The 26457-nt window shown below is 38.7% G+C and overlaps 1 protein-coding gene across 3 annotated transcripts in view; it reads right to left on the bottom strand.

Moving 5' to 3' along the window:
* Positions 1-26457, bottom strand: part of TRAPPC9 (trafficking protein particle complex 9) — a 442757-nt gene that overhangs the window by 389649 nt on the left and 26651 nt on the right. For all 3 annotated transcript variants that reach the window (XM_005426619.3, XM_031061591.1, XM_031061592.1), the window contains 3 exons: positions 12053-12179; positions 8404-8549; positions 2980-3065 (listed from right to left, as the gene is read on the bottom strand). In XM_005426619.3, coding sequence (XP_005426676.1) covers positions 2980-3065; positions 8404-8549; positions 12053-12179 — 359 coding nt within the window. The remainder of the gene's footprint in view (positions 1-2979; positions 3066-8403; positions 8550-12052; positions 12180-26457) is intronic.

The following is a 26457-nucleotide window of genomic DNA, read 5'->3' as shown; positions in this document are numbered from 1 at the left end:
AGAGAGACACAGTAGGAACAGTACCATGGCAAAAGCCTGGATTTCATTTAACGTGAAATGAATAATTTATCAGAACAACAAATCTAAATTGAGGGAAAGGGGAAAATTTTAAAAAATAAATAAGACTGTAGATTTCAGTACAGTTACACATTGGTGAATGGTGGAGCATGGAAAGGACAAAGAAAAAATAAACCAAGCAATGGAGAACTCAAAGATGACTGGAAACAAGCCTGAATGATCTTACAAAGGTGAGGTGCTGAGTCAGGCAGGAGGAAAAAAGTCGTGGGAAAAGCAAGTTGAAACTGCCACTAAATGACAGAAAAGGACATACTTGCTATGAAACTGAGTCAGTGAGAGTAAATAATCTGAAAGAATCTGATAGGTGATGAGAAATCAGACAAGAAAAGGGTATGGGAACTGCAGGCATGGGTACATGTTAATAATAAAACACACCATTTTAAAATATTAACCAGCCCTCTGAATTATTAAAATGAAAACAGAGTTTATTCTTATGATAAAGTAATGCCTATTCCCATATTCCAGAAGGTTCACAGATGAGACTGGAAAACCAACAACTTAGGTTGGAAAGAAATTGTAGAGGTCATTGTGTTCAGCCCAGTGCTCAAAGCAGGGGTAGCTTTGGTGGTAGTTTAGGTTTTTCACATCCTGTTCACTCAAGTTTTAAAGATTTCTAAAGATGGAAGTCTCAGGTTCTCTCTGGATAAGCAGTCCCAGTGCATGATCCCCCTCCTGCCTGGGAAAAGGGAGTTTTTATCAGGGAGGGAAGTTTCCAAGGCTGCAGCTCATTCCCTGACTCTCATCCTCTGGGAAGAGCCCAGCCCTGGTTTTGCTGCACTTTCCCATTTTGGGATTGAGCAGAGCAGTAGGAATTACCCCAGTATTCTTCTCCTCTACAGGCTGAACAGATGTCAGTGTTTTTGTCATTTGGGGAGCTCCAAACTAGCCTCAGTTCCAAAGAAATTGTCTCTAAAATTCCAAATCCAGGGGAACAAGCACTTCCCTCAACTTGCTACAGCCTTGATAAAGATACAAATCTACCAAAATCAACCAATTTCTCCAAGTGAGGCCACATTAGTGAGGAGCAGAATTTCTCAAAGCACTGACTAGAGTTACATTAATCACTTCAAAGATTTGCATCTGGTTGGCAAATTAATTCCTCTTGTGCTTTCCACTGGAACTGGAATTCAGTGGTTATTCCAAGACAGAACTTTATCACAACAACAGTAAAGAGATGTGACAGCAGTCACCGGGGTTTTCAGGTGAGGTGAGAGACGAGAATGTTGACTCCATGTTCAGAAGGCTTGATTTATTATTTTATGATATATATATTACATTATAACTATAATAAAAAGAAAAAGAAGGAAAGGTTTCCAGAAGCTGGCTAAGCTAAGACTAGAAAAGAATGATAACAAAGGCAGCTCTCTCGGACTCTGTCCTGGATTGGCCACTAACTATAAACAACCAAGATGGGCCAATCCAGACAGACCTGTTGCATTCCACAGCAGCAGATAACAATTGTTTACATCTGTCTCCGAGGCCACAGGTCCTCAGAAGGAAAAGTCCCAAAGAAAAGATTTTTCACAAAGAGATGTCTGCGACAAAGAGAAGTATTGGTGCTACAACAAGTAATTTGCTCAGGGAATGGATGTTTTGCATTCTGAATTCCGGAGTGCACAGAAGCACTCAGAAGATTTCCTCATTAAGAAATTTTCCAAGTTTTTTAATATACAATGACATCATTACTTACACAATACAAATTAGACTGTAAATCAAAATGTTCTTAATCAATTAATTCCCACAGAGACCCTTCTAATGTGCAGCCTTACAACTACTTTTTCTATTAATCCCTAAAAAATTTGAATACTTCTGTGAGGGTGAGAGAAAATGCTGCTGGAGAAAGTGGCATGTTAGCTTCCAATAATTAATTTTATTGTGCTATAAAAACAGAATCTTTGGGCATGTTCACTTCCCATGGAAAAGCACTTTATTATATGTGGTTTATTATCAGTAATTTAGGTCAACTTGTTTGACTAGAGACTGCAGTAGACATATAAATAAAAACAAAACCCAAACAAAAATTATGAGCAAATAGATGTACACTGATTTAATTAGCTTGACAGAACAAAGGGCTCTGAGAGATGTGATTTATATTTAAAGCAATACTAAAGGTAAAAATATTTAACAGAAAGGAAAATGCTGGATTAGGACTGAGTGGATATTAAGTTGGTCTGGTTGTTACAGAATTTTTAACCTTTAAATTGATAACAATTTTTAAAAATCCTGTTAGTTGGAGTAAAGAAAGAAAAAAAACCTACAATTTCCTTTTTTTCAGGATATACTGCAAGCAGCCAGCTGAAGTAGAGAGCTTAGGCTTGATCCTTCTAACCTCACATATTTCTCCACTGGTTTGGCCTTTTTTTTTCACTCCCTTCTGTTCATCTGACATTAGAGTGTTTTCAAATAGCATAAATCACTGGGAACAAGAAATCCATAAGCTGAAGTTTTTATTAAAACCCAAAGCTCTCAGATCTAAGTATTTTAGTTCATCAGGTTTTTTAATTGTGGTCAAAATGGGAATTTGAAAAGCAAGGATGAATGCAGACTTTTAAACAACAGTAGCAAGGGTACAATAATTTTTAGGTTTTGGGTATAATTATTACTTACAAACCAATCTACATAAATCATGTAGCAGGAGTTTTACTCAATGCAGAAATGTACAGAACTGAGTTATGGGTCAGTGCCAGTAAAGCATTTAAACACTCTGAGTTGCAGAGATTTTTCTTCTCAATACCTCATCACCAAAAATATGAGAAAATTGGAAACACCACACTGTTAAACTGAGGTTATGCTGGCTTAAACCATCTTTAAAGAATATTTATACAAAAACATATTTGAAAGTCCAAATGATATTTTTCTTCAGAAAAATAGCAGGAAGAGAAGATTTAGAAAGGTGCATACCATGTTTTCTACTCGGAGCTCAAAAGGCATAGGGTTGTACACCATCAGCTGAACTTCACACACATCTCCCTGGACCCACTGGAAGTCTGCAAGGAATAAGCACAGACTTAAGGCAGGAATTACCTAATCATAGGGTTATAAATAAACAGCAGCAGCTGAGCTGTCAGATTGCTATAATACTTAATATGTCTCTATAATCTTCACAGCCCAAGTCCTACTCAAGAGCATTGTGTGACACAAGCTGTAAATCCCAGGCAAAGCAAGAGGTGAAGGAACTGGAAATGTTCATTGACACAGCAAGAGTGCTCCAAAGACCAAATGCTTCATTGGCAAAATTAACTCAGGCAGCAATTCAAAACACTACTTCAACACATCCTTCATGTTCAACACTTAAAGGTTTCCATAATTGGAGTTTTGTAGAGTACACAAGGCCTTGATATTGGAGACCTGGAGAAGAATCAGCCAGGTAAGAAATTAACAGGAAGAGAGAAATCACAAGTCCTCATATAGACACAGCTGATTATATGGAGTAAATAAAGAGACAGTGAAGTAAAGTGGGCCAGGTAAAAAGATGTACCTTCAGTTTACATCTTAGCACGAGAGACAATCTTAAAGATACTTCACTCTGCCAATTTTAATTTATTTTTTTTTTTTTGAGTTTCATAATTTAAGGAGAGGAGGCTGGAATAGTGGAAGGTGTCCCTGCCCATGGCAGGGGAGGTTGGAACTGGATGATCTTCAAGGTCTCTTCCAACCCAAACCATTCTGTAATTCTGTGGGAGATTATGGAGGTCAGCAGCAGAGATGCAATTTTTGAGCAACTGTTCAATGCAAAAAGATTATTTTATATCAGCACTTCGTAACCTTTTCAGCCCTCAGGTTTGTGTCTACCTTCCAAATTTCTCACAGTGAACCACATGCACCTGAAGTGCAGACTTTAAACTGAATGTGGCAAGATTCTCCCTGCAAGCTGAGGATTTGCAGTCCAAGTAAACAAAAGGTGGTTTAATTACATTTGTTAAATAAATCACGATTATAAGCTAAATTATAACATACAGGGATTAGTTCTTACTAGTTTACCTAATGATTTTAACATACATTGCTAACAGTTTTTCTACTAGGACATTAAGAAATGTCCAGTAAAAAACCTGGATAATCAATATTAAGACTTTAATGCACAGTTGGAGCAATCTGTACTCTAATTGTACAATCACAATCATTTACTTTCTGATTACATTTTGCAGGCAATATTAGAGAGCTCAAGGGAGATGTACTTAATGCAAATGTTTAACTCAAATTAATGCTAGTGGAAATTAAACACATACATCCACAGATGTTAATGGGTGATATTACTGTGAAACCTGAAAAGCAAAACTGTTGATTAAAAAAAACCATTCAGATTCACAGTGGTATGAGATGTTCTCTACATTTCATATTTAATTGCTTATTAGTGTCCATGATATCTTGTGCATTCTGCAGCCCCCAAAACAGCCAGTGACTGCTCTGCATAGGTACAGAGTTAACCATTGTGGATTACTACAGCAACAGAGGCACCTGCAGTAGCACAGCAGCCCTGAATCTCCACATTCTAGCAATGACCACACTGAGGAAAGTCTGTTCTGAAAGCACAACACCCAACAGGGCTCTCCAGGCCTAGGACTCATCCCACCATGATTTATTTGTGCCAATGATGTCAAACCTCTGGGACTGGGCCAAAGCTTTCAGCTGGTGTTTGTTCTTCATGCTGTGGGCATCAGGGTAGAAACATTTCAGGTGTGGTACCTTGTGGCCAACACCTGGTGAAGCAGATTGTAGGATCCCATCAGGATCCTCAAGGTTTGGCACAAAATCCCATTGCTTATCACTGGGGAGCTTGCTTTTCTCCCTTTCCCCCTTCCAAGTTAGTTCAAAGCTCTGTCAGCAAGCCCCATTGTTCCTGTGCTAGAACTCCTTTTCCATCTGAGAAAGGCTCATCCCATCAGGTCTCAGCAGGCCACGTGTTGACAGATGGCCAAAAAAACCACATTTTTTCCATTGACACCAACCTCGAAGCCACACATCAATGGAGTTGCCTGTTCCTGTCAATGTTATTCCTTGCTTCTGGAAGGATCAAGGAAATCACTCCCTGTGCTCCTGATCCCTCCACCAGCTGTCCCAGGGCTTTGAAGTCTCTTCTGATTGGCCTCAGACTTCTCTTTGTTGTTTTGCTGCTGCCAGTTGGAACAACCAACAGCAGATAGGAATCAGAGGGTCTTTCTAGAGGGAATTTTCCAGGGATGTCCCTTACCTGAGCCCCTGGGAGACAGCAAACCTCTCCTGAGTTGGGTCAGGTCTGCACATGGGGCTCTCTGCCCCCCTTAGAAGAGAGAGAGTCTCCTGTGAGGACCACCCTTCTTCTCCGGCCAGCAGAGGAGGTTGTGATGCAGGGTCCAGGTGGTGCTGCTTTAGGAAGCCACTCTGTCCCAGAAGGACCCTCAGCCATCTCGTCAGTTTGGCCTTCTCATTCCAGAGCCTCACCCCTGTTATAGAACTTGTCACAGGAGGAGGAGAAGGAGGAACCTTCCTCCTGGTGCAGGCAGTGACCTGCTTCCATCCTTCACCTGCAACAGATCTCTGACTGACAATCCCTCCACTCATGGCCCTGCTGGGTTCTGAGAGTCCACCCGCTTTGGGCTCTGAGAGTCCATGTGCTTTGGGCTCTGAGAGTCCATGTGCTCTGCTGGGTTCGGAGTCCATCTGCTTGGGGCTCTGAGTCCACCTGCTTTGGGCTCTGAGTCCATCTGCTTTGGGTTCTGAGAGTCCATCTGCTTTGGGTGCTGAGAGTCCATCTGCTTTGGGTGCTGAGAGTCCATCTGCTTTGGGTGCTGAGAGTCCATCTGTTTTGGGTTTTGTGTCCATCTGCTTTGGGCTCTGAGAGTCCATCTGTTTTGGGTTTTGTGTCCCTGTGCTTCTCCACTACACAGAGAGGGAGGTGACCACTCCACCCTGGGCTTGTCAGGCACAGCTGTGTCCAGCTCTGCTCCCCACAGCTGGGAGGGACACAGACACACTGGAGAGGATCCTGAGGAGCACCACAAAGGTGGTCAAGGACTGGAGAACCCCCGTGATGAGGGTTATCCTCTCTGGGGTGAAGAGAAGGCTCAAGGGCGATATCATCACGGTATTCCAGAACTTCAAGGGCTGCATAAAGAGGACAGAAGCTCTTTCCTCACAAGGAGCCACAGGAAGAAGACCAAGGGTAATAGACACCAGTTGGACTGAACAGGTTTTATTTTCTTACTAATTTCTTTTTGTTTCAGTAAGAACAGTGATTCAGTGGAACAACCTCCCCAGGGACATGGTGGAGTCTGAATCAATGGAGGTTTTTTGAGATGAGATTGAAATCCCCTGTGAAAAATGTGCCAGGGCAGTGCTACAGAATTGTTCCTTGGGGGAAAAGGTTTTGAAAGGAAAGGTAAAATGAGCTATATTTGTATCAGCTAATACAGGTATGACAGAGCTGTTGGATTTACTAACAGAATTATATTATATATTCTTGCTGCTTTAGACTATCAGCACTCAAAACCAACAAAACACTTCATGTCAAAAATCAGGAGGTTTATTTTTTACGACTAGCATGCTATTAAAGCAATTTAACTACAATATAATTATCCCTGTTATTGTTTCCAATCAGAAAAGCTTATCAAGTTGAAAGCTGAAAACATTTCAAGACTTTCTAAAGGGTTTTGTTTCCCTTTGGTTTGTCAGCAGTGCTTGATTTCCTTTGCTGCAAAACAACAATTTAACCAAAATATGGAGTACTATCTCCATGTAAGACAAACAACAGTTCATTTGTTATTGTTGGTTTTAATTAATGTTAAATACATGCCATTAAATTACTCTCATTAATTTTGAAGTTAATAAATTTCTCAGCTTCTTTCAAAAGAAGTATCTGCTTTTATTTTGTATTTTCTTTTGTTTGCTAAACTTTGAAACATTAGAGGCTTTTAGCAGGGACTGCAATGTTTATACACTTCAAAAGACAAATGCTGTACAGGATCAGAAGCAATCAGACATCTCCTTGGGCTAAATAAAAACCTAAAAGAAGAATGTTCACTGTAAAATGTAAATCTCCTACGGTACACAAAGCACCGAAACAAATGCTAACCAGTTCAAACATGCAGGTTCCTTTTGTATCCATCAAGGAATGAGAATACTGCTTTGTACAATTATGTGACAAAACTGGGAATAAGGTTTCATTTAAATGAAAAAACCACGACACGGTATAGCTAAGAGATTAAATGCTGAAAATTTAATAGTAATTAAACTTTCAATGAATTATTAAGAGAAATCAAGAGAGCACTTTAAGATGTTCCCCTACGTGCACATTTTTTCAATTTATCCTTTAACTAATTCTTCTTAATATTTTTTTTAATTTCTTATCCTTTCTCTTTTGAAATCAAAGTAGTGCTGCAGCAAAGTCACACTGAGCCAAGTGCATCCAAACTGCCAGATCATCATCCCTGCTCTGCACATCCCAGCTGTTCCTGTTTCAGCTGTTAATTGAAAACACACACCATAAACCCAACTGGAAAACGTGCATGTTCTTCTCAGGATGAGGGATTTCACCTTACTGATAACCAGGTCCTCAGCAGGGGCACATTTTTGTTGGAAAGAGGAAACCACAGAGATTCTTGGAGAACTGGCCCTGCAGGCAGGCACAGTCCAGATGAACAAGGAGCCAAGTTAAAACATCCTGCAAATTTCTGAAGTTTTTACAATCAGTCTCTTCCACAGTCACACAAATCTTTTTTGTGCTGACATTGATGCCTCTGGTAAAAATTATCACACACATGAGAGGCACAAAAGCCACAAAAAGAACTACCAATATTTGTAACTTAATCCAGGATTTAAACAAACTTCTAATCTTTTTCCAATGGCACAATTACTGCACTGAAAGGCTTTATAAGCTTGATAAAAAGAAAATTACTAATATTCCTAAAAGGGTTTAAAAACTTTTTCTTGGCTGATCTGTCCTTGAGTAAAAGGGACCAATCAGACAGTTCATCACTCTGAGTTTATGTTAAACCAGAGCAGGAAAAGGAAAAACCACAACAGTGCATTTTCCTCAGGGCACTGAAATTGTGGTGGCTGACAAGCAGAGCATGTCAGAACTAAGTTTTCCCTGAATTCTCTTTTGTTTGAGAAGGAAATAAAACTAGTTTATCTCTTCTTGAAAAACCAATATTACCATCTATGAGGCTTTATTCCTCTTTTGAATATGAAACTGTGCCCCAGAGAAAAAAAGATTTGTTCCTTCAGGACTTGAGGCTAAAAAACTGATTATCTCAAATAAAAGACAGCAATGTTCAGGTTGGCTTTCCTTGACCACAGAAGATTCTCAAATTTAACAAAATAACAGAAAATACTGTAAATTATTCTTACCTATTTTCTTATTTCGTTCTTCCCCACGACTGTGAGCAATAATTGGAGAATATATGAAGGGGCTTTTAGTTGACACATTCTGACCAAGTAAACTTTTCATTTTGTGAGGTCGGAGACTGGTTGGGAGGTTCAAGAGCTTCACAGATCTGTTAAGTAAAAATAATTTCTAATTATTTCATTTATTCTATTTTGTAACAGACAACTGTGTTAAAAAAGAACTGATAAATATGAAATACCAATCTGAGAATAAAATACCTGAAATGGAAGACTTGAAGCAAACATTTACAATACAAAAGGAAGAAACACCAACCCAAGGAAACTGCAGTTTCAGAAAGCTCTCAGAAAATAAATAACAAAGAAAAAAAATCTTCTTTAGAAATAACAAAACCAAAACTAGCCAGAACAGTGATTTGAAATCCAGCTATTAATTTTTGAGTACAGACTGAACCACAACTCCAGTGCAGAAAGCAGCCAAATATTCAACTTAAACCCGAACTAGAATCCAGATAAGATTTCACTGGGCAACACAAATAAAGAACCTTCTCCGTAGTGAATAAAGCTGATTTTAATACAGTGAAAATGCAGAGTTGCTGCTGGAAAGAAGAAAATGTCCCAGAAATTTGAGTGGGTTTGTTAAACAACCAGAAAGCAAATTACAAATAGAAAACAAATTATTTATTAGATTGCATCCCTGCTAGACCCAATTCCTACAATGCCATGCAGGGAAATCAATGCTCTTCCAATGCTTAGGGGGAAGTAAAGACTAAATTTTGGGCAGAAGAACAAGCAATAAATTGGTGGATATTCAGTAAAATCAGCAGCATTCTATAAACTTGTAGGACACCTAATTACTTCAAATCAGGAACTCAGCACAGCAAAGAACAGATATATCAGCATCACACTAATAGAAAATAGACACACAAAAGAAACCAAGATAATGTGTTTCTGCTGAAAAATAATGCAGCTGTAAGAGTAGCACTACACAGACAAGTTCTCTCTGTGAAACAAAACACCTGATAAGAAATTACTAAATTACACTAAAAGTGGGTTGAACAAGAAATAAATCACATCCATATGTTACATGTTGGTGATACTTGGTGTCAGTATCAAAATCATATGCAAAATCACAGACAATGAGCCTGAGGAATAAGAAGGAAACTGTAAGAGACCCCTGATATTTCATATTTTAAAACCTCTTCTGATAGAATTTTTCTACAAATTCAAATGCAACTTAAAGCAAAAATGTGAATTATACTTATTTGAGGAAACGAACACTGAGTTTGATATAGAGATAATAAAAAGGAATTTTATTTGACATACAGAGGAAAGTGCTTTGTCTCCTTCATGGTTATTATATAAATACTGGTGGATAACCTGCTTTACCTGAATGCATGACAGTGGAAGGAATGTTCCTCAAACACATATCAGAGAGCTGTACCCTCACAAGTCAGACATAGAAGAGAGCAGATTTTTAATTCCTTTGTGTGAAAAGCTTCAGTCATGTCCCCTGGCCTGACACCACTGAATGCAAATGAGTGACAATTAAGAATTACTAACTGATTTCACTAGCTACCCAGAAGATCAAAATCCTGTATTTGGAAAATGTTAATTAAAAACAACCTTGTTTAGATGGGAAAGGAAATTTATTTTTTTTAAGAAATCCCACTATACTAAGTAAACAGAGGGAAGGGAAAAATGGCACTGAGTCAATTGGAAGTAGTAAGGAAAGTATGTAAGGACAACTAAAAGCAGCAGTGGTGAAAAGAAAGAAAATTTTCTGCTTTTAAAAATATTAGTAAGACAATTACCTTTAACATAGGCAAGCCATAAAAATGAGAATAGTCCATTTTTTATCTGAGAAAATACCAGATGATGATTTTCTATTGAACATGAGTAATGGAATATAAAGATTTTGCCTTGCCAAATCTCTTCTATTGCCTTTAAAGCACTGGGGAGAAAAGGTAACATTGCCACTGTGTTCCTATTTCACTGTGGCATTTCCATGTCTGACAGTATTTTGATTAAGAAATCCACATCCAAAATAAGCACCTCACATTAAATGGATTAAAACTCGTAGACCATGAAATGCCAACAGTAAATAGAAGTCATCCCCATCAGTAAATGTGTGTTTCTAGAGGGCTCTAACATGGATTCAATCATAAGCTGAGGTTATTCAACATTCATCAAAATGACATTTCCACACATTTATAATTGATGTCACAAAAATTAGCACGATTTAGCTCAGAGAGCTCTGCAGTCCAGCAGCACAGCTGGTTCCCAATGGGCTGGGCAGCTCTACAGCACCAGATCTGCTGGGCAGATGTAACCAGAGCCTTTATATCTAAATTCAACTAACATTTTATTGGAGCACAATTTTTTATTACGATGGCTTTTATAGAAATTTTAACAGACAAGAAGGAGGAGAGGAGCAGCAATTCTTAAATGTTAAATTCAGTTGATGCTGGGTTCCTCACCCCATGGCAAAACAGAAGGAACTATTCCCAACGGTCCAAGCACAGCCAGGTCAAGACAAGTAGATAATGTATGTGGATATGTTTCTCCCCTTCTCTCAGCACAAAAAACATTTTAATTGACATGAAATCTTTCCCACTGAAGTCTTGGGAATCTCTTGCCAAAGTTCTGACTGCCCTCTTCTTCCAGTTTCTTCTCCCAGGTAACAAGTGTCAGGATAAGAGGAAACAGCTTCAAATTGCACCAGGGGAGGTTTAAATTTGGTCTTAGAAGAATTTTCTTCATGGAAAAGGTTGTTAAGTATTGGAAGGGGCTGCCCAGGGAGGGGGTGGAGTCACCATCCCTGAAAGTGTTCAAAAAATGTGTGGATGTGGCATGTGAGGACATGGTTGAATGGTGAACATGGTGCTGGATTGATGGTAGATCACCTCAAAGGTCTTCTCCAGTTTTAACTATACCATGGTTCTATGGTGCTATGACTAAATTCATGACTCCCATGAAGGAGGATTCAATCAGCATTTGCCCCAATTTCTTCCCTATTCAGCATACTTCTTGTGAATAGGAATTCTCTTTCCTTCAAAAAGAAAATATTTCCTTTCAGTCTTCTATTATTGATACCCAGTGGCTAATTTCTCTCTCTCTGAGTCACTCTAATGTCTCATGCCAGGCTTCAACCTGGACAAATTATTATTCATTGGCCTGACTGCAGGATGTGCCTGAATGGAACTGAGACTTAGAACAGGCCAGTGAAGGTGCCAGCTTGAAAATGCAGCATCTGGAAAGAGAGAGGTACAAAAAGCACCATTTCCAGGTGAGTTCCAAGCTCTGTGGATGGAGACTGCATCCACCTCGTGGACCTTCAGTATTGAAATGATCAAGTATTCAACTAAAATCTCAGCTGCAGCAAAATAGCTTCCTTCAATTGAATAAGAAACTGTTGAAGGACAGTTCTTGATAAAACAAAACTTCTCTCTCTCTCTGAAACTAAAGGCCACAAAGTATTTTCTGGTCAAAGGCTCTATTTTTGATCAAGAGCTTCTCAAAACAATTTGACATTTTGACATTTTTCCATGTTCCTGTGATCCAAATGCATAAAGTGAGATGACTGCATCCTTTCAGTATCCTGTAAAATTTGACAGGTACTGTGAAAAAGCTAAAGATTGTGTTTTGGTCTTACTTCACAATAGGCAATTTGGTGAAGGGAACAGGAGGTAGCTTCAAACCATCTGGAAGAGTGATGACTTCCATTGTCCCAGGGCATTTTGCCGTGTAGCTTTCCAAGCTCTGCGTGACATCTTTCTTTTCTAGAAAATAAAATTGAAAAACAATTTCAAACTCACATTTAATTGAGACTATAGCCTTTTTTTATACAAAATAACTCAACTGGCATGCCAACTAATTTCTGCATTCAGCACTTGGAGTTATGTTCAACCTCGATGGATAGATCAAATATGATTAAGTGACCTTAAGCAAAAGAGTTTTCTAGATTTCTCAGAATTTTTCAAGTGCCAGTCTATACCTACTTTTTCTTAGGGTTTTTTACTGTCAAAATACAATTTTTTACCATTCCACGTATTAAATCTATATATCCAAACAAAACAATCAGCCTCACACATATTAAGGTTATTAATAATAGCATTCTATGGGAACAAGGACTGCTCTGAAACATTAGATTAAATAATATCAAAGGCAATGAAGAGAAACAAATTACTTTTGATGTTAACTTGTGTGAAAACTATCTAATCTTCAAAATAATTACACTGTGTTATGCTACTAAATCATAACAACAGGAAAGAAAGATTTGCTTTGGTTTTACTTAAAAATACAAGAATGTTCAAACAAATATATATTATTTGGGTTATCTTCAAGAATGTACAATGATTGCATATTAGTTTTATCCAGCAATTATTTTCAACAATACATAAAATTGTGTCTCCAGAAAAAAAATAAGTCTATTTGGAAGTATAAAGCCTCAACACAAAATTGTGTTTGATCTTTATGGTGCCTTCCAACCCAAACCTTTCTACAATTTTATGATTCCCTAGTTCCCTGATGAAATGAAAGTCTGCAAACAGAGAAAAGTCTGGCAATGTTTGTTTAGAGGGGAGAATGAGGCAGCTGAAAATACCTATATTGTTTTAAAGTGAATATTTCAAGAGTGTTGGAAGGAACCTTAAGGTCCAACCCTCCTGCCATGGGCAGAGACACCTTCCACTAGACCAGGCTGTTCCATGTATGTGCTACCAACAGAAATAATTATTCAGTATCAAAACTGTATCTAGAAAATACTTAAAATATCAAAATATTCAATGATAAAACTCAATAGGCACGGGGAGGGTGATAACAATTAGCTATCAGTAGTAGTACTACCAGAAAAACCTGCTTAGAGATGTACTGGGTTATGCAGCGAGGTTTTAGTAGCAAGGAGTGGCCTCTGGGAGAAGGCACCAGGGTATCTCCATTCCGGACAACCCCAAAACAAACCTGCTGCTGCCCAGAGCTGGGCCAGTCAGTTATGCTGGTGGCACCTCTGAGAGAACATATCTAAGGGTAAAAAAATGCTGCATAGCAGCTGTGAGAGGGAGGAGTGAGAAAAATGTGAAAGAAACATATCCTGTAAACCGTGCCAAAAATACCAAAACCTGCCCAAAACACCATCTTGGGCCTTGAAAAGCACAAACATCCAGCAATGCTTGTGCTGCCCACACCAATCCAGCTCAGTTTGTGAATTCTACTGCCACAAGGAGTACACACTCCTTCAAAGCAAATCAACATTGATTGTAATCCCTTCACTATGGAATTAATGGCACATAACTGACAAATTGCCTTGCTCATGTCTGTGTTTCACTGAGCCATTCCCCACATTCTAATTGCCTGTAGGGAATGCTCCCAAAACCACACTAATTAGACATCCATATAGACTCAGAGCAGCACAGCACAGCCAGGAGTTGCAGTGGTTCAATGCTGAGTATTACCATCAAAAATTCAGGTTATTTGCCATATTATGAGCAGGGGCACATAGTGCAAGCAGAATCCACCCAGATGGAAATCTTCACAGCTACCAGGAATGATGAAGGTAATGCTACAGCATCTGCTTAATTGTGCTTGAAACCAAAGGTCTGCCATGCCAGAGCACTGCCTTTCATTCCCTAGTGTGAAACAGTTATTGTTCTCAAAGAAAGCAGGCTGCCATTTGCAAGAAAAATTTGTTTACAGATTTTTGAGTCACATGGTTATTTCCTGGTAGTAGCTCCCCATGCTTTCCATGAGAAAAAAGCCAAACCAAATCATTTTTCTATGTTGATCTGGTGTGAAACACAGCTTTAAACATGCCACGGCAGCAGCTCGGTTCCTTTTTCTTAGCACCACATCTCAGCCAAGATGCTGAAGGAATCCACATCAGCAGTACATGATGGGAAGCATTCACAATGCAAAAGAGCTGCCTAATCCTGCCCAAGAGCCACTTCTGAAATCCAACACTGGAACCTTCTCCCTCGAGGAATACCTCAGCTCACTGACCTCCATGGCTTAATGGTTGCCAAAAACCTTGTCAAAAACCAGGACAAATCTGCTACAGAGATTGCAGCTCTGAATTCTCACAGCTTCTGGCTGCCTGACATCCTGATCTGACAGAACCTCCTGGGAGGAGCCACTGAACTCCTCAACCTCCCTCCTGACCCACAGTTAGGAGATTTCTGTGATTGTTATCACCAGCACTTACCTTTTTGAAAAAAAGAGACAAAAACCAGCTACTCTTGGAGGTCTTTACCCACCTGGTGCCTTCATGCTCATACAGCAGGAAGGCAATCACCACTTGATCCTGTGACCTGTGAATTCACCTCAACAGCTTTAAAAGCTTGTCCTGCAGCTGGGAGCACTACTGGATACTTTTGTGTAGGTATTAGAGACTCATTTATTGAGTGAGGAGTGACAGCTTATTTTCTCATCTGGATTAACTATGTTCACAATTTTTTGCCTTCACTTTCTCTCCAGACTCACTGAAAGACCAGGATCACAGAACGGCTGTAACCAAATAAAGCTGAGCAAAGCCTCTGGCAGCACGGGCATGTGAGCACATTCTCTCAGTTTATTCAGTATAACCCCACTGTATTTTCCCCATTTCATACCAAATTGGCTTTGACTGCTTCTGACAACCAAAAAATTTGCAATTTTTTTTTTCCACCCATACTCTTAGAATTTCATTGCTCGACTACTTCACCTCAACATAACGAGCACTGGTTTTGTGTCCAAGCTGCTTCAAACCTTCTTCTAATATGAGAACACAAAAATCTGAGAGCTTCAGATGCACAATCAGAAACCATTAGTGATTGAAAACTACTAAATGTGAAAAAGACAAGACTTTCTGCTCGTTTCACAGTCCTGTGGAGCAATATTTCACAATAACGGAGTCATTGAAAAATCAGATGAGGACAGGACAGAAGGTCAGTTATAGACTAACATTTTTAAGCACTTTAGTAACTGTGATTTAACAGTGTAACACAAACAGCAGCTCATGTCTTGGTAGATAACACAGAAAATTGGAAGAACACAATTGTTGTAACTGTGCTCTTGAATATTTGAAGAAATTTAAAATAGCTGTACTTGGGTTCAGTCACTACCCAAGGCAAAGAATAAAACCACAACATTTTTCTTTGGCAACAATTGGTTGATGTTTTTTTGATCAAGTCACAGTGTCCCCTGCAGAAAAATCTACAGCCAGGTGAAATAAAGAAAGGGAAAATTTCATGTCTCACCCACCAGTCACACTGGAACAACTTCATTTCCTTATGGAGTTCACTAAAATATTCGGGAAAAAAATAGCTCAACACCTTCTGACTCTGATTTTACCTCAGTGATAGGCCCAGAATCAACATTTTAACAAAAGCCCTCATTGCCCAGGGTGCTTTGTGCAGGTTGAGCTTTCTCCTTCCTTGAAGACATCAAATAATGGTCACAAAGGAGAAGTCTGAGGAGAGCTCCTGCAGCAGTCCTGACCCAACTCTCTCAGAACAGACTCAAATATCTCCTTAATAAGCTAACAGTAATATATAACAAGACAGAAAAGGCAGTCTGATGACAGAAAAAAAAAAAAAAAAACAAGAGAAAAAGCAGTATTTGCACCCATAAACACAGATACAGCCTTCCAGTGCCTGGAGGGAATGTACAAGAAAGATGGAGAGAGACTTTTTACAAGAGCATGTAGTGACAGGATAAGGGGAAATGGATTCAGACTGACAGAGGGCAGGTTTAGATTAGATATTAGAAAAAAGACCCTATTTTCTGAGGCTGGTAAGGCTCTGGCACAGGTTTCTCAGAGAAGCTGTGGCTGCCCCATCCCTGGAAGTGTTCAAGGCCAGGTTGGATGGGACGTGGAGCAACCTGGGATAGTGGAAGGTGTCCTTGCCCATGGCAGAGATGATAACTTTAAGGTTGCTTCCAACTGAGACTATTCTGTAATATTTCCTTCACACATCCACATAAAATGAGAATTGCTTGGTGAGCCCTAGAGAAGAGAAAGTCCATGTCTCTTTCCAGGAGAATCTTCGGTCTCATTCTGCCATGAAAATGCAGTGTACTCTTTAAACTAAAGAATTTCAAAAAGGCCACAAAATACATTAAGACCCTCACAAAAGCTGCAGTAGAAATTGATTATTCACAGACAGCAACCACCACCTTCACATCTATTCACACACCTTTTACTCTGCAGTTAATCAGAAACTGCAGGGGGTGTGCAAAGCTCCTCAGCCTTCAAGGCAGTGCCTAAGCTCTGGTTTGGGCAGGGAGCACCACATTTGTGTATTGAGGGCATTCCCCTTTCCCAAGCACAGAGCCAGAGGTGTGAGCAAAGCACCTGGGCAGGACCTGCAGGATGAATCCCCTCCTGCATCACCAGGGCTGGAACTCAGCAGACAGAGCAGCTCCTCTCCCTGCAGGCAGCACCCTCTGCTTCTCCACCCCATTAACCCTGACAGGGACTGGGGGATGGCACTTTTTTTTTTCTACAGTAACAAACAGCACCATTAATATTTTTTCTGAAAAATACATGGAGCAGGTAAGCACAACTTCAAACTGCTCAGAAATCTCCTACTTGAACAAGCTGCTTTGACAACAACACAGGAACCCTGAGGGTTCATCCCACTACTGCAATAAATGTGTGTGTTTCCCACAGACTCCAAAGCTGTTCTTGGGGAGAAAGGCACTGGCAGTCACCAGAGAGTATGAATCCCATTCCTTTAAAAAATCAAGCAACATAAATCTCTAAATAAACACAGCAGAGACTAATGAAGTTCACTGTTTGACACAGAAAAGAGCAGAAACTAGAAGAAAGTAATTAATCTATGCTATGAGAAGAGTTAGACCTGCTTTAATGAACAGAGCTTCATGAACTATATCAGAGACTGACTCCACCCACACAAAGCATTCAGTTATTTGCTGTGTAATAGCTCATCTTTGAAAAATAAGTTCCCAAATTACTACTAACTTTGCAGGAAAGGGGAAGAAAATATTTTAGACATGAATAAAAATAGCTGTCTTTTAGAAGCAAAATGTTTTCCACTTCTAAAAAGACTGCCACAGAGATTAAGAAAAGGAAGAGGCTACTAAACACATCACAGTCTTCCATTACCTATAAAACCCTTCCAAGGGTTTTAATAATTGTATAAAATGTATACACATGAAGTCCCAGCCAGTTTGCACAAAAGTATTTCTATTTAAAATCTGACTTTAAAAAATTGACATAGCTGAAGACAGTTCATAAAGACACCATCAAAATTCCACTGTCTGGTTCTCCACCATATCTCAGAACTTCAGATGTCTGCATACTTTCAATACTAAAAAAATACATTTTGTACACACAAATTCAGTATATAAATCACTGAAATCAATATTAATTTTTTTGATGTTAAAGAATACCAGGAGTCCCACCTTTACAAAAAGTGGAGTAAATTAGACATAGAGATAACTTCTCTAACAATAAATTAAGTTCAGGACTGCTGCAAAGCTGTTTATGGGCAAGGCAGGTTTTGTAAATATTTACACCAGATACAATGGTGTAACTGTTAAACACATCTGATTCTGAATTTTATGTGGAAGAAACAGAAGCAGAGGATGGAAAGAATAACACATTGATTTCTGCAGAACATTTTCCCCAATATATTGTTATGCAATGTCAGAGGAATTTAGCCAGAAAGGTTTATCAGGATTCAAAATTTCAATGCCTCCACCAGTGATCTACACTTGCTTCAGAATAGGATGGTTTAATTGTTGAAAAAACTGGGAAACTGTCTGAAACCTTAAAATGAAGACATGTCAGCTCTCTCTCCTAATGTACAGTTGAATTTTCCCATCCCTCTGTAAAAACATTTCTTCAGTATCACTCCTACCTCTCATCTTCCCTTGGCACATCCAATCCCACTCAATGGACATCACATGGGGAGTTCACTAAGGTACAGGGATGATCCATTTTTAAACATGGATATTTCATTTTCCATATAAACTGCCAATTTCAACAGCAGCCTTGACTCCAGTGCTTTAATTTGAATTTAGGGTGAGAGCAGTATTGAGTCTGTTAAATGTCATATAAAATATATTTGAATTTTAGTAATATAGCACTTCCTAAAATAGCTTCCTTTGGTACACAAAAAATTAGCACTTAATAATACAGCACAAATTCTTCATGTCTTCATCTGTCCAATTGAAGCAGCTCTTCCCCAAAGGAATTTCTTTTTTTTTCCTGGACTAAAAACCTTGCAATGTGCCTCCAATTGCACACCTATATATTTTCCCTCAATTAACTGAGGGAAATCACATTTCTTCAAGATCAGAGGTACCTACATTAAGACGGTAATTTTGGGCTAAAGCTCAAAGACTTCATTTTGTTCCTGAGTGACCTTAAAAAATTAACGGTAAATTTTTGCCACAAAAAAAGCACTATTTTACTGTAACAACTGATCTGCTGATCATAGCCTAAGAATTTGGCTATGGCATTGGCTGGAGTTTTTGCCTTTACTCACTGACCCACAAGTCTAAGCAAAGATAAATCCAGTGTGAGACTTTCAGGGTGGTCTGGAATGCTAAATATTTGATTCATAGTATATTATTTTGTCATATAACATATGACTAAAAATTTTGTTGTGTTTCATATTTAGTGCTATGCAAATGAATTTGAATCTTTTATTCCTGTTGCTAGTTTACTCCATTTCATTCAAACTTCCAAAAAAAAAGTCTAAGTCTAAAAGACATTTAATTCAGGCAAATAAATTACACCCTCTTAATTAAGCAGTTTGAGCAAAGTTATTTAAGAAGTTGGCTTGTCTCTACAAAGCACAAATTCCAGGGAGACATTCTAAAAATGAGGGGTTAAAAAGCAGGAAGAAGTGTAGCAGGAACACAACAGTGCTAAAGTTTGATAGCACAGAACTGATGAAAACACAGAAGCAGATGAAAAGCAGAAGTCACAGTACCATGATGAATAAAACTTAACTGGCTTCTAAGGAATCTCCTTCTTCAAATAAAATCTCCCAAATCTTTTATTCCAACACATCAGAAAGCATTTCCATTCAGGCTTTTTAAATATATTCATTCTTAGACCACACTGTGCCACTGCTATACATCAAACACACAAGGTGACAAGTCTGTTTAATTACATTTTTATACATATATATACATATATATGCACACATATACTTATTTATATGTAAGTACACAGGCAAGATATGGCATTAAGCTGAAGCTGTGAAATATTTCAAAGTAATGGCTAAGAACTACCCAGGCTGCTATAAATATTCCCTGGTAATTATACTGTAGATTTCCATCTTCATCCTGAAATCAGTTAACTTGAATATTACAAGACCAACCAAAGTAGCTCCCTTTTGAAAGGTTTACTGGTTGGGCAATAGCGACTTGCAGGTCCTTTGTCAGCTAAAATACAACACAGTGCATTAAAACCAGTTCATCAGTGTCAGTTAAGTAAACCTCACTCCAACTCTGAAGTTTACATCAAGTTTTAATTTGCACTAAATTCTCTGTTCAGTCTGATTAAAGCATCATTCTTTTTAGCCCTTGCAGTCAGTAACATTTACCTTTCCAAAAATGAATTTACACACTACAGATGATCTATGCTGCCCTAATTTAAATGCAATTTAAAGTATTTTAAGCATTGCAGCACAAAAGAGAAGCTACAGAGCAGAGCAGCTGTGCCTTCATTGCAGAGCTTTGGGGATTACCTGGGACAGCAGCAGCAGACTCTGGAAGAGCAGGATTCCAACACAGGATCTCTTATCCTCCACTCTCAAGTACCATTATCACAATCAAATCTGCTCTAGAAATTCTTCCAAATAACCTTGGCTTGTCAACAAATTGTGATATTGTCACTTTTGCAGTTTCCTAATAGCTGACATCTGTTTTGACAAGTGCAGCTTTGGGCTGGGGTAGAGTTAATTTCCTTGACAGTAGCTGGGCTGAGGCTGTGTTTTGGGATTTGTACTGAAAAGTGTTGATAATACAGGGATGACTTGGTTATTGCTGAGTATACTGAGAATTGCTGAGAATACTATATCAACTAAATCACACTCATTTCAATGCTCCATCATTCCTTGAAAATAAATCGTGCTTCAAAGATGCTCCAACCTCTTCCTATTAAATCACAATTATCCACACACCTACCAGTATTTACTAGAGCTTCTTATAATGCACCCAATACTGAGCCAAATTTATTGAACTCCAGAGGGGTTCAAAGGATGGAATTTGGTTTACCTCACTTCAAGAGAAATATCCACGACCAGGGTCACTTAGTCAGTACAGAGAGGGTCACAGATGTGTAAGGGGAGTGATGAATCTTGTGAAAAGAATCAGGCTGTGGCCAGGGTCACTAGGAAGACTATGACATAGATATATCAGTTGGAAGAACTTCCATCCCTCTTGAACTCTTAAAAAAATACAGCAATGCACTTGCCATTTGTAATTCTAAAGTGAAGATAAAAACACTTTAAGAAATTAACTGCAACTGTAATTCAGCTGTTTAAAATTAAAATGCTTTTAGTGCCTTTGAACCTTATCTGGTACCTGAAATTTATTACTGTTCATTTTACAGTTCAGATCACTCCCCACCATAAACCACCTCTAATTACATTTCAAAATAATTTCACAGATTTATTCTCTGTAGAGGAAGGACCAGCCTTGGAATGTTCTTTCCTAAACAGAAAACCTTGATCCAAATGTTCTGATACAGCTCAATCTTCCCTGAGTGTCTCTTTCCATACCTCAATTATCTTTCAGTTCTGGCAGGCTTCCTGCTTCTGTGTGAAATTATTTTTCATGAGTTGAGCAAGTTACACCTCAAAATCTTTTCTGGGCTTATGTCTTTATTTGTAATATTTATAATCTTGTTCCCTCTAACCTAAATATAAAAAAGCAGGAGAAAAAAAAAGAAAAGCAGCATTATGAGAATAGGCAGGAGAAATGGCAAACAGAGGGGAGAAATGGTGAGCAATCAGCTCAAACTGAAATGAACCGAAACTCTCAACAGCTCTGGCTACAGCTCTGAAAACATAGGGAAATCAGAAAGTCACAGCAAGATTTGAACAAGAGAACAGGAGGCAGTGAGGTGAACAGAGTCACAAGCTACTCCAGCAGTCCCTCAAAAAAAAAAAAGCCATTTAAAATAATTCCATGCCCAAAAGTTTAATTTTTAGGCTCACAGGTTATTCTTATTCCCTGCTCCAGTGAAATTCATATAGCCCAGTCTCTGAGGGGAGATAGAACCCACCAAGTGCCTGTGCACCTTCACTTCATTTTCCCAGGTTTGGATGGAAATTCAGGACAATGTTACATTTTTAAGTAAAGATCCTCAGAAACCAAGTCTGGTCTTTATTGTTGCTTGGCAGGAGGGCTACAAAAGGTTAAAGTCATTTCCACATTCACTTGTAGCCTAGCTGTCAATTTTCAGGAGCCCAGTTTAATATTCTTCCTTATTTTCCACACTTCCACACAGCAATTTGAAATTTAAATGACACTGAGGGAATGCATATGCAATCTGTTCTATAAATAAAAAAGTCTAAAATACTGCATAATTTCCTCTTTCAAAATGCAAGATGGAAAGACATATTTTAAGAGTTGTAAGACACCACGTCTGACATCACCAAATTACACTCAGTCCAGGCTTAACCATAATTCCTGAAGATGAACAAGGCTTGGGGTTTCTTTCTTAGATCAAGCTCATCACTTCTTTGCAGAAGGCACAACCTCACCCTGCCAGCTGATATTTCACCCATCACCTGAGCACAGCAGGCTTGAAAGGAGAAAGTTCCAGAAGTATTCTCAGATTAATGGGGTGGAGACCATCACATTAATGGTGTGAAGACCCTCAGCTACCAACAAGTCCAAGCTGTCAAGGCATCAAGGTGGCCTTCCCAGCCAACACTGACAAGTCCATCCCAACTCATCTACAGGTGAGGAGAACTGAAACAGCATTCAGCAGAAATTTCGGCAGAAATTCTTCACTAGTTACAATGATCTCAGTACAGGCTGAGAATAAACATCTTTAAGAAACATGATTTAAGAAACAACCACCAAAGGACAGACACACCAGGATATTCTGGGAAGTTCTCTCAAGAACAAAGACATCCAAACCCCTGGTCAACAGATGAACAATTACTTCTGCATGTTTAATGCAGAATCATTATAGATTCAGTAGTTTAATTCATTAGGTACATGACAGTGCAGTGGAGAGCTCAGATGTGAAGGCTGTCACCTCACCAGAACACTGGAAAGAAGTCAAGTGCAGCAGCAATAACCACAGGACAGGAAGATATTGGCAGAGCTACACTGAGAAGTGCACATTATTTCCCAAACAACAAAATAGATGAACCTTGAGGATGTTTAAGGAATGAGCCCAAAAAACAAAAAAAAACAAGAATGGAATACTCCTAGTTTAATCCCATGCTATGCATGCTGGGTGTGAAAATGTCACCTCAGCACATGGAGATCCCTGCCACCAGAGGCAATCCTGAAATCTTGGAAACCTGCTGAATGTCTGAAAGAACATGAACTTGCAGGGGTGAGGGACTGTTCTGATCTGCTCCAGCTGAAGAGAGACAAGTTTTGTCTTGATGCACAAATGCAGGAAGGAATTAGGTTCTGAACACACACAAAAAGATTAAAACACAAACGAGGTTAAATGTTAGGATCCAAAGTGACAACTCAGCTTCCATTTTTTCATATTGGAGGAAAGAAGGAGAAAATAGGAAAGTAGGAGAATGCCAGCAATGATGATGAGAAGCATAGGAAAGGGTTACCCCCACTAGGCTCCAGCACTGCTCACACAGTGCCATGGCAGATCTCCCTGGGTTCCAGGGACATTCCCCAGGTTCCTCCCAGAGCTGCCCAGCCCAGGAAGCAGAGCCAGGGCAGCAGCACCAGCAGGATGGAGAAGCCTCACAGGAGCAAAAGACAGCCAAGACTCCAGCACTTTGTAGACCTCACAGATTTTTGGCAAGTTGGGCACTGGCTTGGAGAGGATTTTGTGAGTGGCAACCTCACATCCACCTCCCAGAACAGCACATCACTGGTGACCTTCATCTCTGCTCCCCTAAAATCCATTGGCTGATCCTCAGTACCCAGGCCAAGTTCACCTGATGTTCCCCACGTTCATTCCTCCCTTCCCTAAAAGATCAACACCAAGGTCTTGCAATGGACTTCAAACAGGTGCCTCATTTTCTAAAAGAAAGCAATTCAAAGCTTTCACTTTCAAACCTCAAATCTTCAAGAGGCAATGGAGAAACATTCCCAACTCGGTACTCATTCACCAAGGACTGCCTGGTGAGTGGTCACATTTCCTTAGCAGCTGTCTCCACATAATTCTGTGTCTAGAGAAGCCCTAACAGATGAGCCAACTCAGAATTATTTGCACTCAATGCAAGCCACAACCCATTTAAGTTGTATGAATATTGTCAGTGAAGAGCCACAGTAAAATAATGGCAATTTTTTCCAAATATCTGACATTACTCAATTCAAATTCACCGAGCTGTACACACAGTTTTGTTTCAAAAAGCATTATGCAAAAGATAGGCTCAATTCCAAGCAACTCTGCAACTGCACATTTTAATTCTTATTTAAAGAAAGTGATTCTTAAGGGCTTGTTACCATTAAAACATAATAGCTTGAGATTAGAGCATTTACACAGAATTTCGTACCTCTTTTTGCTTTGCAGAAGACTGCATTTTACATATTTATGCAACTAAATAGCTTAATTTTAAATCAAACTTTTAGCTTCCATGTTGTTAAAATAGTGACTGACATCTCCCATTTACTTGATGATATTCTTTATTTAGATTTGCCAGGCTGCATGGTTGGAGATTCAAGTAAATTCAAGTAAACACAGACAAGCTGTATTTTAAAATGCATGATTCAATTCAAACATTAAATTTTGTTTTAAAGGCAAACCAGTTTTGACTATGCATTGGTGTTCCATTAATAGAAGCAAGAGTTTCTAATTAATAGATCTAGATTTCATTGTAACAAATAAATCTCAGCAGCTGAGCTTCTAATTGGAGAATAAATCAGTATCCCAGTTTCAACTGAACTAGTAAATGAACAGAATTAAATTTTAAAATGAGAAAATGTTCCTTTTCTGTGTCTAGAGGCAGTTAATTCTGAGAGAAAAAGGGTTAGAAGGTCAAGTTTCAGAGCCAAATGTTTAGCTGGTAACTTCCGCTCAGCTTGAGAGTTTTCACTTCTATTTATTCTAATTTTAGAAATTATCTGCACACTACCCAAACTTTAAATACAAGAACAGGATTTAGCAAAAAATCAGTAACAAGCTTTAAAAAGATGAAGTTTATTTAGGAAAGAACACATTCAAGTCAAAACTGACTTTCCAAAAGAGTGAGTTTTCCTCCACCCTTAGGAACTGGTGATTTTCTATGCAGCATAGAAAAATAGTAAAATCTGAGCACTCTTGAGCTCCAATACCACTGTGTTATTTCTGTTTTCTAATTAAACCTTCAATTCATTAACAAAACCTGGAAATTTCAGTCATGTGGCATCAGAGAAGAACTCTAATGACACCTTTTTGCCAGTTTATAAGAGAACAGTTCACAGTAAGTAAAACTGTAACCTAATCCTCCCTCTGCCTTCAATTCTCTTGCTTTTGTCCTGTACTACAATTCAAGATTAAAGGTTTGTTGGTTTATTTTTTCCCAATATTCCAATATTTTTATAAGAACTATAAATTTAAAGTAATTTTCTATGCTAAATGGACTCTCGCACAACATCAGGTTGGACTTGATGATCTTGGAGGCCTTTTGCAACCTTAATGATTCTATGGTCACACAGTATCAATCTCAGCAGTTACCAAAAAAAAAATACAGGCCAGAAATACATTTCTGGCATTTCTTATCAATAAAAAACACCAAACTCAACAACAAGTTCTATTTTGTATGTATTCAGGAGAGAAGGAAAGAAAAATATTCAACTGTGTTTCAAACACATGGGAGAATATTTAGTTTGATTTTTTCAAAGGCACTAAACATCACAGTTATCCTAGGCCTATGAAACGGGAAGTTTTACTCAGACATACAATGTCTGAAGGCAAAGAACACAGAAGATTCTTGTCTTTAAGAGTTCAAATCTTTTTAGGATTAGGGATTAACAATATCACATGTGGAAATGCAGAGTGGAAGAGTTTAAAACCTTGTCTTCAGGACAACTTTCCATACATATATCAACAAAGCTCCACTGTAAGTCCTGGAAAATCCAAGGACCTTTTGACAGCAAATAAGATCTACAGGCAGAAAGCAAATTTATTCCAGTTTATCAGTTCCTCTCTTTCCTCCAGCATTGATCTGAGCCACTAAACAGAGGGAATAAAGCAGGCAAATACCTAAAGTTTGCCAACAAAGTTCTTTGCTGCAGGAGTCACTAAGGGGAGACATTTGGCCATAACTAAAGGAGAAAAGAGAAAAAAAAATAGCCAACCTATACTTTTTCACTTCCATCCTCATTATTGTAAACAAAGGAATAACTGGAAAAAATGCATTTTTTACCTAGCTTACTGAGAAGAAAAACCAAATTTTAAAATAATTTAGTACTCATTAAGATTATTGATCTCATTAAGCTGGGAGATAAACAAGTCACTATGGAATATTTTTCCTAAGAAACATAATACAAAACAACAGTTGTCACTTTTGGCTTTTCTGGGTGATTCTGTAAATGTTACCTGGTCCTACCCCACAGAAGAGTCCTCACACACACCATTCCCGTTGCTGAAAATCATCCACAGACACATTCATTGCATTGTCAACCTTTGACAAATCAAATCCTATTAAAATATATTGCTGAATTTAAAAAAATAAATAAATAAACTGTAGAATGTAGAGGAACTCAAGGGCACTGCCCCAGTTAAATACTGTTTAACTCATGTCCATCACATTTAGCTTCTAAAAGTTAGAAACACAGAATGGTTTGGGTTGGAAAGGACCTTAAAGATGATCTAATTTCAACTTTCTGTTGACTGCCTACCATCCACAACCCACTCATGCATACACAGAACTCCCCAACTTCCCTGCTCTCTATTCCTTCCCAAAT

The sequence above is a fragment of the Geospiza fortis genome, unplaced genomic scaffold, assembly GCF_000277835.1.
Source record: "Geospiza fortis unplaced genomic scaffold, GeoFor_1.0 scaffold351, whole genome shotgun sequence".
Taxonomy (NCBI): Eukaryota; Metazoa; Chordata; class Aves; order Passeriformes; family Thraupidae; genus Geospiza; species Geospiza fortis.
The sequence above is the reverse complement of the archived record's forward strand: the minus strand, read 5'-3'. Positions and strand labels throughout refer to the sequence as shown.